Source organism: Emydura macquarii, unplaced genomic scaffold, assembly GCF_026122565.2.
Source record: "Emydura macquarii macquarii isolate MOO-44397 ecotype Brisbane River unplaced genomic scaffold, CSIRO-AGI_Emac_v2 contig_2897, whole genome shotgun sequence".
Taxonomy (NCBI): Eukaryota; Metazoa; Chordata; order Testudines; family Chelidae; genus Emydura; species Emydura macquarii.
Genome location: NW_027133034.1, coordinates 5242187 through 5257398, shown reverse-complemented (window position 1 = coordinate 5257398; position 15212 = coordinate 5242187). Strand labels below are relative to the sequence as shown.

General features: G+C 44.2%; 1 protein-coding gene across 1 annotated transcript in view; it reads left to right on the top strand.

Annotated features, from left to right (window-relative positions):
* Positions 1-5723: 5723 nt before the first annotated feature.
* CARNMT1 (carnosine N-methyltransferase 1) overlaps positions 5724-15212 on the top strand; it is a 36934-nt gene continuing 27445 nt past the window's right edge. Inside the window, exons 1-3 of the mRNA XM_067568448.1 lie at positions 5724-6196; positions 9812-10007; positions 11450-11613. Coding sequence (XP_067424549.1) covers positions 5784-6196; positions 9812-10007; positions 11450-11613 — 773 coding nt within the window. The 5' untranslated portion in view covers positions 5724-5783. The remainder of the gene's footprint in view (positions 6197-9811; positions 10008-11449; positions 11614-15212) is intronic.

Below are 15212 nucleotides of genomic sequence, written 5' to 3'. Positions count from 1 at the left end.
AAAACACCCCTGTTGAGTCTGATGGACCCTCCGGCAAAGCCGTCAGCTGGAGGAGCGCCTTGATGCCCTTCTTAGGGATCGCGGGCCAAAGCCGCAGGGGTTCCGGTCTGGCCCTTCGACCTCCCTGAACCCCAAGGCCAGCCATGCAATAAACACAGTAGACTGGCCATGCTTGGGATGCCAAGCTAATAATTTTGCCAGCAGGGGTGTGCGCTATAAATGCAGACAGGCCCGGCTCCCAGCATGGCTGCTATTGACTAGGGAAGCCCTCAGTCTGGTCCACGGAGCTGGCCTCTGTCCATGGATCAGTTCGGCCTCCCGGTAATCCAGGGGTGGGTGAACAGTGGGCCTGAGGGGGAATACCTTTTGGATTCCGGATCAAGTTTAAATTTGGCAAATGGCCCTGCCTCAAAACGGGGACAGCCAATCTCAATTGGGGGACCCCTGAGTGCGAAAAAGCCTTCACGACATTGCCCCCAGCTTGGCCAGCCCTGACCATGAAAAATCTTTTATTCTGTACCCAGAAGTTTTTGGGGAAGATATTGAGGTTGTGGCATGTCAGCAGTCAGGATCTGTGCAAAGCAAGTACGGTCCCTGTGAAAGAATGGTGTTAACCTGCTACTGGGCTCTTCAAAAACTAAAATACATAATTGGGGAAGGAAAAGTCATCCTGCGAACCTTTCACACTTCAGGGCAATTAATACGCTCTAGTGACCTACTGAAGGGGTCGGGGGCCATGTAACTGACACCCAGATTGGTCGGTGGGCTATTACTCTGGAAAAAAGTCAAATTAAGCAGCAGCACTTAAAAAATCCAGAACATTGAGTCGCAGGATTCTTGATCAAGGAAGTATCCCCCATCTGTAAAATTCCAGAAACACCAAAGGTTACCAGCTGGTTCCAAGCCCCTTCACCTGATCAGGTTAAAATCAGGGATGAGCTCTGGTTCACTGATGGTAGTTGCCATCTCAGCCCTGCTGGAAAGTGAGCTACTGGAATGGGTATAGTCAGCCCTTGGCAAAGTTGGTCATATGCCCTACAGGGAGGGAGTGCGCAGTGGGCTGAGTTAAACGCTCTCTGGGTCCTGCTCCAATTATGCGAGGATTTTCCATTTGCAGGGCGGAGAGTGGCAGTTCGGGATAGTGACTGTGTTTCGGGGAGCTACCCAGTTGTTGGGGTGGGGCTTCCCATGACTGGCTGGATACTTTGGGGAGCCCCATATGTCACCTGTGGAGGACAATTCAGGATAAAGTCTGTGGTCTAGTTCTAATGGTTAAGGTGAAAGCTTACCAAAGGACTGGAGCTGGAGCATTGGAAAACGCACAAGCAGATGCAGCTGCCAAAGCAGCAGAACACCTGGTCCGGTACCGAGTGCCCCCGAAGGATCCTTTCATAGCAGTCGTTTGTACCCCAAAACAAATGGAGTGGGCTGCTGCCTTTGAATGGGAGCAATGGGACCCCCCTAGGTTTACAACAGGAAATGGGTCTGTAGGTTAAAGAAAACAAGCAGGGCCTCCTCATTCCCTACGTACTCTGTGGGTGGAGGGATACCCTGCTGCGGTGGGTACATGGCTCTAAGGCGGGTGGGCACCCAAGGGAAGAGGAAATGATGGGTACAGTAGGAAGTTTGGGTTGGTGGCCCGCATGGCAAGGGGATGTTGAGTGGGTGAGTAGATGCCTGGAATGTGCCCGGCATCAGCCTGCTCCGGTAGGCCACAAGGGAAAGCTTATGGAATGGCCTTTAACTGGCCCCTGGGAAAGAATACAAATGGATTATGTGGGCCCCATCCCCCGAACTAAGGCTGGGTATCGCTTCATGCTGGTTATAGTGGACGCATTTAGCAAGTGGGTGGAGGCATTTCTGACCTGGGATCAGACCGCCCAAACTACTGCGTCACTGCTTGCTACCCAAGTCTTTACATGCTGGGGGGTTCCCCGAGTAATGGACTCAGATCGAGGTCCAGCCTTCCGTAGCTCCCTGTTGTGCCATCTCTGTAAGCTACTGGGCATTGAGCAGCAACTCCACATCCCCTACCACCCCCAGGCCGATGAGCAGGTGGAATGCATGAATCACACCATCAAGGAGGAGCTACGAAGAGGTGCCAATCTGGGAGGCACCAACTGGGCTGAGGTCCTACCCTTTATTCTAATGCGAATTCGTGCCCGGCCTGCCAAGGCCATGGGTATTAGTCCCCATGAGTTACTGACAGGAATGGCTCGATGGGAAAATCTGCTTACCCCTCCACCAATGGAGCAGGTTGTACAAGCTGATAAGGAAGCTTGGATCCTCCAATTCCAGGAACGAATCCAAGTACTGCAAATGGAAGCAGCCCGCTTGGAAGGCAAGGCAAAAGCCGAAACCAAGGCTTGGTATGACTCCCCTCCCCCCCAACCCCCTGAATGGAATTCGAACAGGAATGCTAGTAATGTACTGGGCCCATGGCCCCCATCCCTTCCCAGTGCCTCGATGGGAGGGCCCCTACTTGGTTGCTGACATGATCCAGCCATATCTGGTCTGCTTATCCTATGAGGGCCAGCTTTTTTTATTCCTGTGGATATTCCTGTGGATACTCCCCAGGGCCGCTCGGGTGGGGTATGACCGACCTCGCTATCCACCCCTCGATCCAGTAGACTTCGGAGAGCAGCAAAAACCAAAGCAGCAGCCAAAGCCAAAACCAGAGCTGGAACCAAGGCCTGAGCTAAAGCAGGAACCAAAATACTACACCTCAGAGGAAGCCCGCCAGTGGCCTTGGTACCAGAGGCGATCCATTCCCTGGTGGCAGGGAGGAACCTGTGGAACTACAGGCTGCGGCATGGGATATTATCTGGGGTTTCTTCCCTATTCCTGGGGATGTAAATTTGGGGAGGCAGGGGGTGTTCAGCCTTACCCGAACGGCCCAACCCTGAACCCAGGTTCCTGGAGCAGCAAAGTACCCCAGCCTCAGGGTTATCCACCAATGTCCCCTGCCAAGCTGCATTCCCCTCTTCGTCTCACAGCCCACCATTCCCAGACCCAAAAATCATCGAAAAACGGTGCCAAACCTATCTGTGGAGCAGGCATGGCCTAACTAGTCAAATCATTGAATGGTTTAATAATGGCTCCTTAAAAATGCATAATGTTTCTCATTATACTTTAGCAAGCAGAGGAACAATATGGACAGTTCAAGTGCGGGGGTGGGGGCAAAATATTCACTCAGAGCACTTGACACAAACAATCCAAGTCCTCATTTATGCTGGAGAATGTACCTTTCCCCCTGCTTTAACCAAACAAACAAATGATTCAATGGTCTGGGGTGCTTGGGCATCTGACAGGAGTGTCACACCCTTTGGATTCCATTAAACTCTTCGGGCAGGGTTTCCACCCTTTAATTGGATCTGTCATACTACCCACTCCCAGATTGAAAGGAAATGCACTGTGATTGGCCCTCTCCCTTCCCCCACATCTCCCCCTCCTTACCAAACCGTCTCCCTGGTGGCCTACCCTGCTTCAAAGACCTATAGTCCTTAATACATCCGGACAACCTTGTTCCCCACTGATTGGTTTCTGAATAACACCATTGCTAATTGTTCCCAATTTACCAAAGTAGGAGAATAAATGCTGCTGTGGGCAATTACAAACTCAGCAGGGGTTAACTATTTGTGGGAAGGGTGGAACTCTTTACAAGAATCTGACTCAGCAGCTCGAGTCCAACTCCTGGAATATGCCCTGGGGCTGCTAAATGGGTGGGGGGAAGATATTGCAGGGATCTGCACTAAGCTTCACCGACCACCTGCTGGGAACGGTTATTTTAGCCCTTGGAAACCTCACCAAAAGTCTTATAACAGATTTGGTAAAAAGTGTCAAAACTATTTTATGAGGAGGGGCTTGTGACCAGGTCCAGCAAACTCTAACAGATCATTTTGTAAACCTCTTACGGGATGCCCGTTTGGGGGTATGGCCTTCTGGACTAGAAGGTACCAATGTAGAAAAGCAATTAAAAAACTATTGGCCTTTCAGAGTCACTTGGTGAACAACCCTTAGGGGCTGTACTCTAGCTCAGTGCACTCTCAATATCAAAGGAGTAGCTAGAGGGACCCTACTGCAAGCAGGTTTCGGAGGTGGGTGCAAATGGGGATGGTCCCGAGAGCCGGTGTGGCAGGTGCGGGTTGGAACAAACAACACACGGTTTCTGGTTGGGCCAGAGGTATACTATCCACAGATGGGACTAATTTGGGCAGGACAAGGTAACACTTGGGAAGGATGGTCACAAGAACCACCACCATTACAATGTATAGAACCAGTATCCCCTCAGCACTGGGTGGACCAGGGAATTATCATCTGCTGGGAGGGATCAGCCGTGCTCAATGGTCAGGGGCTAAAGGATGGAAGGTATGTGGAATGGGTGGGGTTTGAACCAGGAAACTTTTCCCTGCAACTGGGAAACTCCACCTATCAAATCCGCATACCGGCCATAAAACAGCTTAATATAGCAGGACACCCAATAATTCCAAACCGGAATTAACTGGACTAAGGCTATACCAGAACTCTCCTGGATCAATTGGGACCTCCTGACACAGCTTTTAAAACAACACCAAATTGAGCAACACAGAATGCAGGTTTTGGAAGCCCAGGCCCTCCGAGGAACCAATGCATTCCAACTAGCCACTAAATTGCCTGCTGACTGTGCTTGGACTGATGTAGCCCGTGCCCTTCAAACAGGCTTAACAGACTTTCATTCGCTCCTCAGTCGTATTACTCATGTTGTAGGACTATTAATCATATTAGTTGTTTTTTTAATTACGGCCATGGGATGTTCAAAAATTTGCACCATCCTAGCCTCTCCCCGAAAGCCAGACCTGTAATTTTAGGCATATTGTCCAGTCAGTAACCCGCCTGCCTCGACTCCCCGTAGCATGACCGGTGGATCAAGGCATTGGTCCATTTAGAGCCAGGGCCTCCTGAACCACTGGCCAGTGTGCGGGAAGGATGGGCTTCTGGGCCTTTCTTTGAAAGAGAGTAGGGGAGTGTAGGAGAGTAAAGAATTAAAAGCTGTTCAAGTATCCAGGTCTAAATTACAAGGAACGGGGTCAAGACAAGGGCAAATCTTGTTTCTGTGATTTTTAGTTAGAGTCTGTTATCTCTCTTGTTCTCCTCCTTTCCTGACCATCTGCACAGGGGATAAGTTTATCGGCATTCCTGTGCAAGGTCTTTTGGTGGAAAGAAAGCATTATTTTCCTTCTCTCCTGGCATGCCTTTACTTCAAAGAATGTTAGTGTAAAATTTATAGGCGTTAAGATGATGTGCCTGACCTCTGTATGGTAATCTGTAAACAACAAATCGGGCGGGTATAATTGTATTCATTATGTAGTTGTTAATATTCATTTTATAGGTGTCAATGTAACCAAATAAGGGTCTATGGGGAATTGCTGGAAATGGACACAGTTACATACTGTTATGGATAAAAGGATTGTAAAGTAACCCCCTCGTTGCTCACTCGTGTTGTCTAGGTGGAACGAGCGGGCACTAAAGTGTTCCGTCGCCCTAATTCACCCCCGGGACAACCTGTTTGATTATTTCTAACAGAGTCCAGCTGCTCCTGCTCTCCATGGCACTGACTAGAGCAGCCCGGGGAGGAGGGGGAACAGCAGCAGCAGCAGCTTTGGTTCCCGCCAGTTGAGGGCAGTGGTGGTGCTGGTGATCGCCCCTGCTCTACAGTGTGACCCTTCTTGCACTGTCTCAGGAGAACTCCCGAGCTAGTGGGAGAGGGCTGTTCTGCGGCTGCGCGCGGGCCGGGCCCATTGCGTATGGCCGTTGGAGGGCGGGCGCCCTGCCCCTTTCGTCACGTGAAGCGAGTGCTCAGGCGGCAGTGTGCGCCGGCTCTCTCGCGAGTCCGAAGCGGGCGGGCGAGCGGGCGCAGCGTGAGTTGTCGGCCGCATGCGGCCTGGCTGTCCTGGGAGGTGCAGTCGCTGCTCCGTGGCCCGGCGGAGGCGATGCTTAAGGGGGGCCAGCAGAGGGAACGGGGGGAGGAGGAGGCGCGGGAGCAGCGGCCGTGGCGAGAACGGGTAGGCCGCGGCGACGGGGAGGTTCCGTTCAGCAGCGAGCTGCGCAGGCGACAGCAGCCGGAGCAGGGGACGGCGGCCGGGACGAATGAGGACGAGGAGGAGCGGCTGGAGGGCGAGCATTTCCGGAGAATTATCAACGCCTTCCGATACTACGGGTAACCGATACCTGCCCCGCGGAAGGCTGCCGAGAGCCGAGACCACTCTCACCCCCCCCCCACGCCGGGTCTCCCGCGCCCTGAGTCTAAGAGTCGAGAACGTCCCCGGGCCGGGTCTTTCCCCACCCCCCGAGCCGGAGAGACGGGACCCCCACGCAGCCCTAGGCCGGGTCTTGTGTCCCTCCGCCGAGAGACGGCACCGGAACCTCCCCAGTCCTAGGCAGGGTCTCCTCACCTCCCAGCCCCAGCGCCCCCAGCCAGGGTGGAGCCTCCGTTTCTGCCCATTTCCTCCCATGCGATCCCCTCCCTGTGGGTGCGCTCCCCATATTTTCCTCTCCCCACGACAGTGGGTTCTAGTTTTTCGTATGATAACTGGAAATAAAAAAACCAACTATTTAGAAGTGGAACCAAGTGCATGTGCCAAAGCGACAGCAGAGGAAGTTGGTCAAGCTGGTTCTTTGTTAGCTGGAGAAACAGTTGAAATGCCATTGAGAGGTTTCATAACATCCCCTTATGACAGAGTTGCTTCATTAGTGGAGATAAAATGCAATATATATTTCTGCTTTTTAAAAGGAACCTGATCGAGTATTGGTTAAGAAATGTAAAAAGTACGCAACTGTTAACGAAAGTTTATTTTGACCGTTGAGATGGATATTTACAGAGTATCCAAACATTGCAAAAATCAGGCCTGTTAACAGCACACTTTCAATACTGAGGTTGAAGGATATAACAAACTTCTGAGCTTGGTTTCCTACCAGAAAAGTGCTTTATGTCCCTTAGAAAACAGTAAGCTAGAGGAGAGCTTCAAAAATAATTTTCTAGTTGAATGCATAGAACAGAGAAGACACATCTAATAGATTAAACCAAAAGGAAATGGTCTAGAGCAGTGGTTCTCAAACTTTTTGTCTTGGTGACCCCTTTCACACAGCAAGCCTCTGAGTGCAGCTCCCTGCAGACTCCCTACTCCCTTCTTTGCCCTTAGCTCTCACGGGCTCCCCACTCTCCTCTTCACCCCTAACTCCTGCACTCTCCCCTCTTTGCCCCTAGGTCCACCTAGGGAAACTGACCTGGTATTGCTGCTTGCTCCAGCTTTGAATGCTACTCCTCTGAGCATCCCTAGGGGTCTATGTGGGGGGCTAGTAAGGAGCAAAGTCAGGGCTCTCTCTGCATCCAGATCACTTTCCGTAGCTGGACTATGTAAGGAGAGGACAGAGAGCAGCAGCTCCTGATGTTCAAAGTGACCTGATGCAGGGAGCCCTGGTGTTGCACCCTGTCCCCTCCTTTACAGCCCCATAGCAGGCGTGGAGGAAAGTTTATGTGGGAGGCGGGGGAGATGAGCAGTATCTGTGTATCACGGCTGCTTGTGCCCCCTGCCCCCACGTTTCTCTGCCAGGAGGAAGCAGGGAGGCTTATAGCTCCTTGTGTGGCAGAGCTCCGAGCTCACAGCCCCATGCCTGGCCGGGGTTGGGGCTCACGTTATGTGTCCCCCACATAATGACTTTGTGATTCCCTGACGGGTCTTGATCCCCAGTTTGAGAACCAATGGTCTAGACCAGTGGTCCCCAAACTGTGGGGTGGGCATCTGTAGGCGGGCACGGAGGAACATCTCGTGGGGGCATGGTGGGGCCTGGGTCATTTTCGAGGAGGGAGCGTGCCACTCAGCCCTGCTCTGGTCCCCGTGCTCTCGGCCACGGCCTGGGGGGCATGGATTACTGGTAAGGGTGGACATGAGAGGAAACATTTGGGGACCACTGCTCTAGAGAAAACAGCTGCTTATATGCTCATCTGTGACATATCTTGGAAAACTCAGTCTTCCACCATTCTAGAATCTTTTAGCAAGCATAAATACATGAAACAGATTTGGGATGTTATGATCCACATTATACTTTTTATACTTCAATTGACTGATTTAACATTTGGGGTCGTTATAGTGTAGTTGTCTTGTCTCGACAACATAAGGCGCCATTCATGGTCTTTAAATTGTAGGACCACCTCTACAATTCTTTTCAAAGAGCTTTAACCAGATTGAGTTGAAATGGGCCACATGTTCAAAAACTAGTGTCAATAAAACATGTTTCAAATAGGTTTATTTTTTTATAAACTGTACCATGTAAACTGTGAATGAAGTGACGTCTAATTCAGAGGAGTGAATGTCTACGTGACTTTAAAAAAAAAAAAAGCTGGCAATGTTAGCAACCCTTAGGAAAGGGATAGATAATAAGACAGAAAATATAATGCCACTATATACATGTCTGTGACATGCCCATATCTTGAATACTGCGTGCATTTCTGATTGCCCCATCTAAAAAAAAAAATTGGAAAAAATACAGAGAGAGAGAACAAAAATGATTAGTGGTGTGGAGCAGCCTCCATGTGTGAACAGAGATTAAAAAGACTAGGACTGTTCAGTTTAGAAGAGAGACAACTAAGGGGAGATATGATAGAGGTCTCTAAAATCATGAATAGTGTGGAGAAAGAAAATAAGGAAGTGTTATTTATTCCTTCATGTAACATAAGGAATAGGGGGTCACCCAGAGAAATTAACAGGCAGCAGGTTTGCACAAAGCACAGTCAACCTGTGGAACTTGTTGCCGGTAGATGTTGTGAAGGCCAAAAGTATAAATAAGGTTAAAAAATAATTAGATAAGTGCATCAATTAGACAAGATTGTCAAGGATGCAACCACATGTTCTGGGCGTCCCTAAACCTCTGCCAGAAGCTGGGACTGGATGATGGGGTGGATCACTCACTAAATTGCCCTGTTCAGTTCATTCCTTCTGAAGCATCTGGCATCTGCCACTGTGAGAAGACAGAATACTGGGCTAGATGGGCCATCGGTTTGACCCAGTATGTCCATTCTTATTGTATGTTCTTAAACTTTCTATAGAATACTCTTAAATTACATTGATGTGAAAATTGTGAATTCAAAACCAAGATAGCAATATGTTATCCTATATAGTTACAATGAAATTATTTAATAGAACATTTAAGTATGAACACGTGGGATCAAATTCAGTTGTGTAAAGATTTACCCACATACTTAACTTTCCATGTTGTGAGTAGTTCTGTTGATTTCATTGGACTATTCAGTGAGAAAAAGTAAGCACGTGCATAAGTCTTTGCAGGATCATGGTTCAAGTAGATATATTGACAACAGTCCTTACTGTGATATTATTAAGTGAGTTCCTTGTATTTTATGCAGCATAGTTTATATTATTCTAATGTTATTTTCTTTACTGTTTCAATGCAGAATTAAAAGCTTGATATTTTCAAGCTGTTTTTCCAATCCGTGTCTATCAGTGAATTTCTACTGGTATTAAAACCATTGTAAACTTCTGTTTGTGAACTAGTGTCATTGATGGTGACACTAATGTTCACAGTTCTGGGGATATAGAACTGCTTCATAATTTGCGGTCTAAAATTACATTCTCTATAAAATTTTTAAGAAGTGAGGTTTTTGGTTTGGTTAGAGGATTATTGCAAAATGAGATCTAAGAGTTTCAAGTAAAGATGGAGGAGTTATGATACCCCAGTTTATAGCTATCTTCAAATGTGGATTCTTTGCATTTGTAGTTGATGCTAAACACTGACAGACTTTAACTTTTTTATTTTCTAGAACTAACATGCATGAGCAAGTGAACAGAACTGAGAGACAGTTTAAATCTCTCCCAGCTAACCAACAGAACCTACTTCCTCACTTCCTTCTTCATCTGGACAAGATTCGGAAATGCATTGATCATAATCAGGAGATCCTACAGACCATTGTGAATGAGTGCAAACATATGTTTGAAAATAAAGAATATGGAGAAGATGTATGTTAAAGCTGGACTCTTTTTATATTTCAGAAGTAAAAATTTCTGTACATTTTTAGTTTGTTTTCCTCACTTCAGATTTTCATTTTTCTCCCTCACCCTCTTTATGAATTCATATTTGCTTAATTACCCTGCCCCTCACTTTTGCATGTCTTATAGGCCTGATGAATTATATTGTATAGTTTTTCAAATAAAGGGATCTTTGGCTTTTTTTTCTATATTGAGGTGTAGTTAATCTCTCAGGAGAACAGTCCTTAAGTCTGCTATGGCAAATGTCAATAAATCACTCTAAGTAACAAATTAGTGTGATAGAACTCCAGTGAAGTTCTAACTCCACCCAAGTTATTTTTTAAAGTTGACTTTTCACTTGGTTGCATTAACCAAAAATAATAATTTTTGTAGTACTTTAGTTTACAACAATCTAAATCACCTACAGGTTTAGATAAGTTAACTATTTTTGTGGTATTATATTTCTGTTAAATTTTAACATAATTTCCCCCCTACTTGATTTACATTTTTCATATCTATTTTTAATGAAGTTTTACACTTATGTTGCTTAAGGGACTGGCAGTGATGGAAACAGAAGTCCCCCCTTTTTTTCTTCCCCCTCCCCCCCCTTTTTTTGTGTGTGTGTGTGTGTATCCATAGGCTAGGTACAATTCTGGGCAGCTCTGAGCTTCTCAGTGCTGCCTCATCAGTGACCTGGAGGGATCTCCCTCTGAGTGAGAAGTTCGGTCTCCATACTAACTCACCCCTTGTCCTTTCCTGAATAAGGACTACCAGTTGTGCTGAATTATGCTATATTATATATTGATTTTGTGATGTGGACCCTGGTCTATTGAGGGCTGAATTGATACCACCAAACTCATTTCATATAGGATTCTAAGCTGGACTTGAACCCTGGTCCCAGAAGTGAGAGGCAAGTGCTTTATCAACTAAACCAGTGGCTCTCAACCTTTCCAGACTACAGTACCCCTTTCAGGAGTCTGATTTGTCTTGCATATCCCCAGGTTTCACCTCACTTAAAAACTACTTGCCTACATATTATTACTGAAAAATTGCTTGCTTTCTCATTTTTACTATATCATTATAAAATAAATCAATTGGAATATGAATATTGTACTTGCATTTCAGTGTATATTATATAGAGCAGAACAAACAAGTCATCATCTGTGTGAAATTTTAGTTTGTACTGATTTCACTAGTGATTTTTATGTAGCCTGTTGTAAAACTAGGCAAATATCTAGATGAGCTGATACATCCCCTAGAAGACCTCTGCATACCCCCAGGGGTACATGTACCCCTGGTTGAGAACCACTGAACTAAATCACCCCTATAGCTCCTCTACAACATGTCTGTTTCAGTATTCAAAGCTGAGGTTGTTTGACTTCTTAAATTTCTGGATTTATTTTTTGTCTAACTTTTATTTGCACTTTAATCAGGAAAATGGGAAGATTGTGCCAGCCTCAACGTTTGACATGGATAAATTAAAATCCACTTTGAAACAGTTTGTAAGAGACTGGAGTGAAACGGGGAAACCTGAGAGAGATTCCTGCTACCAGCCAATCATTAATGAAATTGTAAAGAACTTTCCAAAAGAGAGATGGTAAATAGTGCTTTGTTTTTAAGATTTGTTTTAAGAGACTATATAGGCCTTACATTGTTGCGTGCCACTTGTAAAAAGTTTATAGAAAGTAATGGGGGGAGCAAGCTTGAATTTAAAAACAAAATTAGGTGCAAATAGTGTCAGGTTAATTGCATAAACAAAAAATGCTTGGCTGCTTCTACAGAGGATAGGTAGCACACTAGGAATACAAAACATTAAACCTAGAAATAATCAAACAGAATTAGGTATTGTCTTGTGGGCCAATATAGCTAGGTCTCAAAGTATTTTTATTATGTGACAGTTAAAAAACTTGTAATATGGTTAAACCCAGTGATTCTACAGCAGCACGGTACAAAGTTCCAATTTGGCAGCTGCTGAGAGTGCTGTGGCTGGATCCATGTCCAACCTGTCTCAGCTCAAGAGAAGGCTATACTGTATGGGAAGGGGAAGTAAAATGTGGTTATTCTTGGTGAGAGGGGAAAGGAAAGGATTAAAAAGTTTCTATCATCCCAAATATAGTTTTATTGCATTTACAATCCTGTTTACAAGTGTTCAGGTCCAATATTGATTTCAGACACAAGATACAATGCATCCTGAAAAATTCTCGTGTTTTTGTGTGCATAACTTAAGTGACTTGACGAAGTAATGCATGTCTTTGTGTCTGAAGGTAGGATGAATTCTGAGATAGTAACAAATGTACTCTTTTTAGGTTATTTACCAAAAGTAATGTAGTAAAAATTAAAAACAACAAAAAAGCACTCATTAACGAAATCCATATCCTAAGAATTATAGTAAATATACATGATTTAGTTACTTATTAAATCCATGCAATTGTCATATCATTTAACTTTTAAACTTTAAGAGGCTCTTTTAATGAGGAAAAACAGTGGCCAGCACTGACACTTCATTTTAATCTCATTTGTAAATTTGGTGTTAATAAAAATAAGGACTGATAGCTCTGGCTAGCTTGACACAGCCAATAGCTTCCTCATACAATACAAACAGTTCACCTCCAACCTGACCTATAAATGCCCCTTACTACCTGTCATTTGGTTCTCTGCAGCAGGGGCTGCAACCCATTGCAGACAGCAAAGTGGTTTTTGATGTAGTCAAACATCCATGCTATAGAGATCAGCAATTTTTTTTGGTTTGACTTTTAACTTGTCTTGAGGTGAAATGTTACTGCATCACTTAGCCCAGATTTTACTGGAAGATGAGATTTCATAGAATCGTAAGATCTCTATAGATCTTCTGGTCCAGTCCCCTACATTCAAGTCAGGACCAAGCATTAGTTAGACCATTCCTGATAGGTGTCTGTCCAACCTGCTCTTAAAAAGTGCTTTTGTATAGCACTTTCAAAAATAGAACTTGAATACCCTTCCCTTTTAGATTCAAGAATGTCTACTATTATAGAAAAGATACAAGTTTAGTTTTTACAACTTTAAGTAACGCTATACTTCTGTTTAGAAATTCCCTCATAAAAAGTGGCAAAAATAGAAAGTCGCCCTTTGTTGCAGCTATTTATGCATTATTATATGGGTTTCAATTTCAGGGTCATGTTAATGCAGTTCAAGAATCAATATTGTTAGTGGCTTTTTCTAGTAAAATGTGAGCAGCAGTTGGTGTAAGACCAGTCTTTGTCTTAAAGGCTAAAGTGGGTTTTATATTTGGCTTCATGGAATTCCTCTTTTAGTTTTGCTTTGTAGGGAGGGCTGTGTTGATGTGTCGCTACCAAAACCACTTGCAGTTCCTGTAATTGAATTCGCAATGGACAACTCTGATTGATTGAATATCAGTTTTCTGTCTGAAAGCCAAATTGGATGAAAGTTGGAGAATATTTGTTAAGCTATTCACCTCAGATATCTTGTGTGCACTGTGCCTACGAGGAAAAATGATGTAGAAGGAAAATTTCAATCTTTTTTTTACTTGTAAACCCGCAAATGAAAGGAGTTACTTGGAATCCATGTATATTTAAATTTAAACAGTGAATCAAATTCTGTACTCCGAACAAAAGTTTCAATTTTGGGGGAAGATACAGTGCATTCTTCATGTATAATGTAAGTTAAGTCTTTGTTTCAAATGGAGAACTCACCCAAACCTTAACTGTGGAGCCATGACTAATGTTTTTATATCAAATGGCTTTGATAGGAAAATATGTAACAGTGAAGAAATCATATTCAGAATAAACTGCTTATTTAAAATATAAAATATATATATAAATATAAAGTATAAAATAGCTGTAGCTGACCATAGTTTTGAGATACAATAAAGATATGGACTTGAGCCCAAAAACTGATATAAGAGAAATTTTTTCTTCAGAATTCTTAATCCTAATTTTTTCCTGTATGTGACTTTTTGCCTCTACCCCACTCTTCAGGTCATAGGGCCAAATTAGTGTCTTCTTGCTTTCCTACCTATGTTGGTTAGCAGATCATGACTTATTTTTAGATGTGGACCTTGGTATCTATACCGTTGACTCATTGGATTACAGTAATGTGCTCTACAAAAGGCTACCCCTGAAGACCACTCAAACTGTAGGTAATGCAGAAGAGCAATTCCTATCCAGGCTTTTGCCTCAGGGTATATTTAGAGAACAGTGAAGTTAGAGGAAGGTGGAAAATATCTTTTATTGGCATTGAGCGAGGTAGTAAAATTGTTCCTAATGATTTTAAAATGTGTGTAAAAACAGTTCTGAAAATTTTTCAAGTCTAAATTATTTCCCCATTTCTTATTCTTATAAGACAAGCTTGATGGATTACTTGTTGTTCACCTTGTTTAGAAACAGCTGTTTAGACTTTTCAGACTAAAGCCTACCTTGAACTATGAGTTAGAAAAAGCTGTCAATCCTAGATAACTTTTTCCAGCAAGACACGTTGGATCAGACTTCCCAAAGTCTAAAACTCCCTTAAGCATTCTTCCAAATTTCATCCAGTTTGTACTTTTAGCACAATATGCAAAACAATTAACTTCAGTTTTCTCCAGGTTTCCTTGGTTTATTTGGCTTTTCCTAAGGCAGAAGTGCTATGGGAATTGGATTAATCATATAGTTAAAACACCACATGTGATTCAGGTTTTACACATGTTCTGAGTGACTGTTAACAGGTGCACTAAATAAATTAAAAATTGCATCAGCCACTGCAAGTTAATTGAAGTTTTTCTACAGATGTGTCTCCAGTGCAGAACTAAAGGAGGGATCATAGTCAACTAACTTTAAGAGTAACGGTCTTAACTTTAAAAATTAACCCTCAAAAGTCAGGTTGAAATTTTTGAAAATTTCAATCTGGCTATGGAAAAGCTCGCTGTGTTTTAAGGTCTTAACACTGTATGCCTGAAGTGGTACAAGTCAAAACCTTTGATTTGTGATCAACAAACTCAAGTCAAACTTTCGACTTGCATGTAGGAAGCAATATCCGGCACAGATTGATGTCAGTTGACAGCTATGTTCTTGTTTTAAGGGCTTTTTCTTTTCACCAAAATATTCAATATCACTTCCATCCCAGTAGCTATATTTCCAAGATATTTGTTCTAAAATGCTGGTTGTATGTTTGGCATTGTTTTTAGTCCCTTTAGCTGCCACTGAAAAGAATCTAACCATTGGT